General features: G+C 61.7%; 1 protein-coding gene across 6 annotated transcripts in view; it reads left to right on the top strand.

The window, feature by feature from the left end:
- ZNF496 (zinc finger protein 496) overlaps positions 1-3,570 on the top strand; it is a 27,986-nt gene that overhangs the window by 18,316 nt on the left and 6,100 nt on the right. For 5 of the 6 annotated variants that reach the window (XM_035029953.1, XM_035029950.1, XM_035029949.1 and 2 more), the window contains exons 6-8: positions 1,730-1,862; positions 2,273-2,380; positions 3,120-3,233. In XM_035029953.1, coding sequence (XP_034885844.1) covers positions 1,730-1,862; positions 2,273-2,380; positions 3,120-3,233 — 355 coding nt within the window. The remainder of the gene's footprint in view (positions 1-1,729; positions 1,863-2,272; positions 2,381-3,119; positions 3,234-3,570) is intronic. The other variant, XM_035029954.1, reaches the window with a different exon arrangement.

The raw sequence follows: 3,570 nt of genomic DNA, 5'->3' as shown, positions 1-3,570 counted from the left end.
CGCTCCCGCCTGCGTCTCTGAACCGCCCAGGAACGGTGGGCGTGCCCCTTACGTCTTCCCCGGGGTCCACAGACGTGCGTTTCTGCTCAGCGTGCACGAGGACCTGTTTCCCAAATTCTCAAGGACGCAGGGGAGCGGGACACTTCAGATGCTCCTGGGCCAAAAAAACCCCGGAAACAAAACCCAGTAAGTGCGAAGCTAAGACGGTCGAATTTCACTGGGATCCCTGATGCTGGGTGTGTAAAGACGAACTTATGTCCAGCAGGGTTTCTGGGGGCCCCGTTAGGAGGTTAACCCAGCGGTCCCCCATCCTACCTGCACGTCGCGGCACCTCTGCGCCTCTGATTTTTTTTCCTTGGAAAGGGAAGACTGTTTCATAATTCACACAACACGGGATGAGGTCACCGGACCCGGGTGCGGTTTCTGGGGTCCTGCAGTGCAGTCTGCCCGCCGTGGCTCTGTGGACGTGGTGGCCGAGTCGCTCTTAGCTGCGTGGGGCCGTCCGAGGCCCAGCAGTCGGTGCCAGGGGCGCGCGCCCTGCAGCGGAGGTAGGCAGGCCCCCGGGGCTGGCGCACACGCCTGTGGTTCCGCGGTGATCCGGGGAAGGAGCCCGAGCACCTAAGTGAGGGCGGGAGGATGCGCCTGACAGACGTGCTCACTGGGTACATCAGGTGTGCCCGTGAGGGAGTAGGAGTCCAAAGGGGCCAGACAGGATTGACTGAGAAAACCCTCCTTCCCAGCCCGGGCCCCCAACGCACCCGGGTGGCACGGACGCTGCCCTTCCAGAAATCGAGGTGGATGCAAGGACATGCGTTGAGAACACCGGGAATTCTTTTTCCTTCTTTTAAAGCAGATGTTCATATAGGCTGCATTCTTCCCACCAGATTTCGTTTTGAACAGGGCTAACCATTTTGTCAGTGCAAATTGGAATTTTAAGTGCTTTGTGATTGGAAGCCTTTGCAGAAATCCTTGGCTGGTTGGGCGGGTGGATACGCGGTCACTGCGTGGAAATCAGCATTTCTGTGCTTCTGTCCGGACAGAAGTGTCAGCGAGACCGCGCTGCTTCCACGTTTCACTTCTCCGAAACGTTCTCTCAGACACAAGCTCCCAGATTATTTATTACAGACAAAATGAATCATTTTTGAACGGCATTTACAGTTACCGTCAGTCTGTTTGTCAAATTGCTGTTCACAGGAAGCATGAGACCCCCACTTCGTGTTGTTATATGGAAACGCCTTCATGGTTTCTTTTTATGCATTTTTTCATGAGAGGCAGAGGGAGAGCAGGGAGCCCGACGCGGGGCTCGATCCCAGGACCCCAGGGTCATGATCTGAGCCCAAGGCAGACGCCTCACCAACTGAGCTGCCCCGGCGCCCCATATTCTAGATTAAAAGGAATTTTGACACATTCCCGGGGTCCATGACCCAAAGCCTCCGAACGTGTCCTCGCAGTAGTAACCCCGTGCGGCCCCTGTAGCAGTCACCAGCGCCCCCGACCGCGAGACGCCTCCCTGCGGGGACAGGCAGCAGCAGACCGTGGAGGGATCCCCACCTGCCAGACCCGAGTGGCGGGAGAGGATGTCGGGCTGCAGCGAGGGAGGCCGCGTGGGCTCCGGGCAGCCCTTCTGCTCGCTCGCCTTGCGGGGCGCCTGGCCCTCCGCGTGCTCGGAGCATGCCTGCCTGGCTCGGTCCGGGACTGAGGCGTCCCTGCTGTTCTCCCGTGGTTTCAGAACCGGGTCTCCCCCTTCAAGGACATGATCTTCTGCTTCTCGCAAGAGGACTGGTCCCTTCTAGACCCCGCGCAGACTGGCTTCTATGGCGAGTTCATCATCGGGGAGGACTGTGGCGTCTCGCTGCCTCCAGGTAAGGCTTCGTCCCCTGTGTCCTGAAACCAGAGAAGGGTGGGGCCCGCATCTGCCTCGCTGTCCCCCCCGACCCTGCACGTACATCAGGCCTACCTGGCCGCTTTGCCTGCTAACCCTAGTGTAACAGCTTTCCATGCGCCTGGTTCTGTGGTTTGGTGGGCTGTGCTCGTTGGCTTCTGTTCGCCTGATGGTCCTGAAGGAGACGCCCTAACCCCCCTCCATCTCTGAGATCCTCTCCCCTCCCTGCTTGCTCTCGGGAGGCCTGCCTGGCCCCCATGGGGCCGTGCCCCGGTGTGCGAGCCTCCAGCTCTGTCTTCTGGACCTGTGTGGGGTCCCCGCCCTCCACCTGCCCAGGTTTCCTGTGGGCACCCACGGCTCATGGGTTTGTGTCCTCCCCTTTGTGAACAGACGACCCAGCCGCCCAGCTGGATCTCTCCCAGGGAGAGGAGAACGAGCCCCGGGTCCCCGAGTTGCAGGACCTCCAAGGGAAGGAGGTGACCCAGGTCTCGTACTTGGGTGAGTAATGGTTCCAGAACTGGGTGGAAGGTTGCCACTGGGCAGAGGCAGGCCCGTCCCTCCACCCCTCCCTGCAGCCCGGTGTTAGCCTGCACCCTGTCTGGCCTCCTCCCGGACTCTGGCCAGAGAGCATGTGAGACGTTAACGTTGCCACCCCCCTCGACCAGAGAGTCTGACAGGAATCCGTCGCTCTGCTGCCCAGGTGGCCCGTCCACAAGTGAGCGCGGATTCTCCCAGAAGTCAGGCTGGGGAGGAGGAGCGGGTGCTGGGACGGTCTAGCTTGCAGCCCCAGGCCACGGGTCTGTGTCGCACAGGGCGGACCTGGGGCTCGGTGGTGGTGTTCTCTCGCCTCCTCCCTCCCCGCGCTGCGGCCACAGAGCTCAGGCCCGCAGCCTCCGTGCCGTGGACATGTCTGCTCCTGAAGGGCAGTGGGCTCTGTGCGGTGTGAGCGGCAGCCCTACAGCCCCTTCCCCCTTCCCCTCGGGACCCTGGGTTTGGGCCCCGTCCCCGCCCGGAACAAGCGTGTGCGTGCTCTGGCTGACTGCAGGCTGCGTGTGTGCACCTTCTGTGTGGGGTGCGGGACCCCATAGACCCCGTAGACACCCAGCACGCACAGTGCTGCCCAGGTTCAGCACCCGTGTCCGGGGATGGCCGCCTGCACGGGAGCCCGGGGCTGCTCTCCGACCATGGCCCACTGGCTGCACGACAAATCAGCTTCTCCGTTTTCTTCTCTGGAAAGACTTTCCGAGCCTCCAGCCATTCCAGATAGAAGAAAGACGAAAACGGGACGAGCTACAGGTGCCAGAGTTCCAGACCTTCCAGCAGCTGACACTCACTCAAAACACCTGCCCAGGTACCGAAGGGCTGGGGGGAGGGGGGCACCTGCCTGAGCTGAGTGTGGCGTGCGTGTGTGCATGCGGTGTGCGTGCGTGTCCGGGTGTGTGTGTGTGTGTGCATGTGCTGAGTGACCTGCGTGTGTGCATGCAGTGCGTGTGCGGGGGTGTGCGTGTGTGCATGCGGTGTGTGCGTGTGCTGTGACCTGCGTGTGTGCGTGACCTGAGTGTGGCGTGCGTGTGTGCAGGGGTGTGCGTGTGCGGGGGTGTGCATGGGGTATGCGTGTGTGTGCGGGGGTGTGCGTGTGCAGGGTGTGCGTGCGGTGTGCATGTGCAGGGATGTGAGGGGGTGTGCAT

Source organism: Mirounga leonina, unplaced genomic scaffold (genome assembly GCF_011800145.1).
Source record: "Mirounga leonina isolate KUSES-001 unplaced genomic scaffold, KU_Mleo_1.0 Mir_347, whole genome shotgun sequence".
In the NCBI taxonomy this organism is placed as follows: Eukaryota; Metazoa; Chordata; class Mammalia; order Carnivora; family Phocidae; genus Mirounga; species Mirounga leonina.
This window is presented reverse-complemented; position numbering and strand designations above follow the sequence as displayed.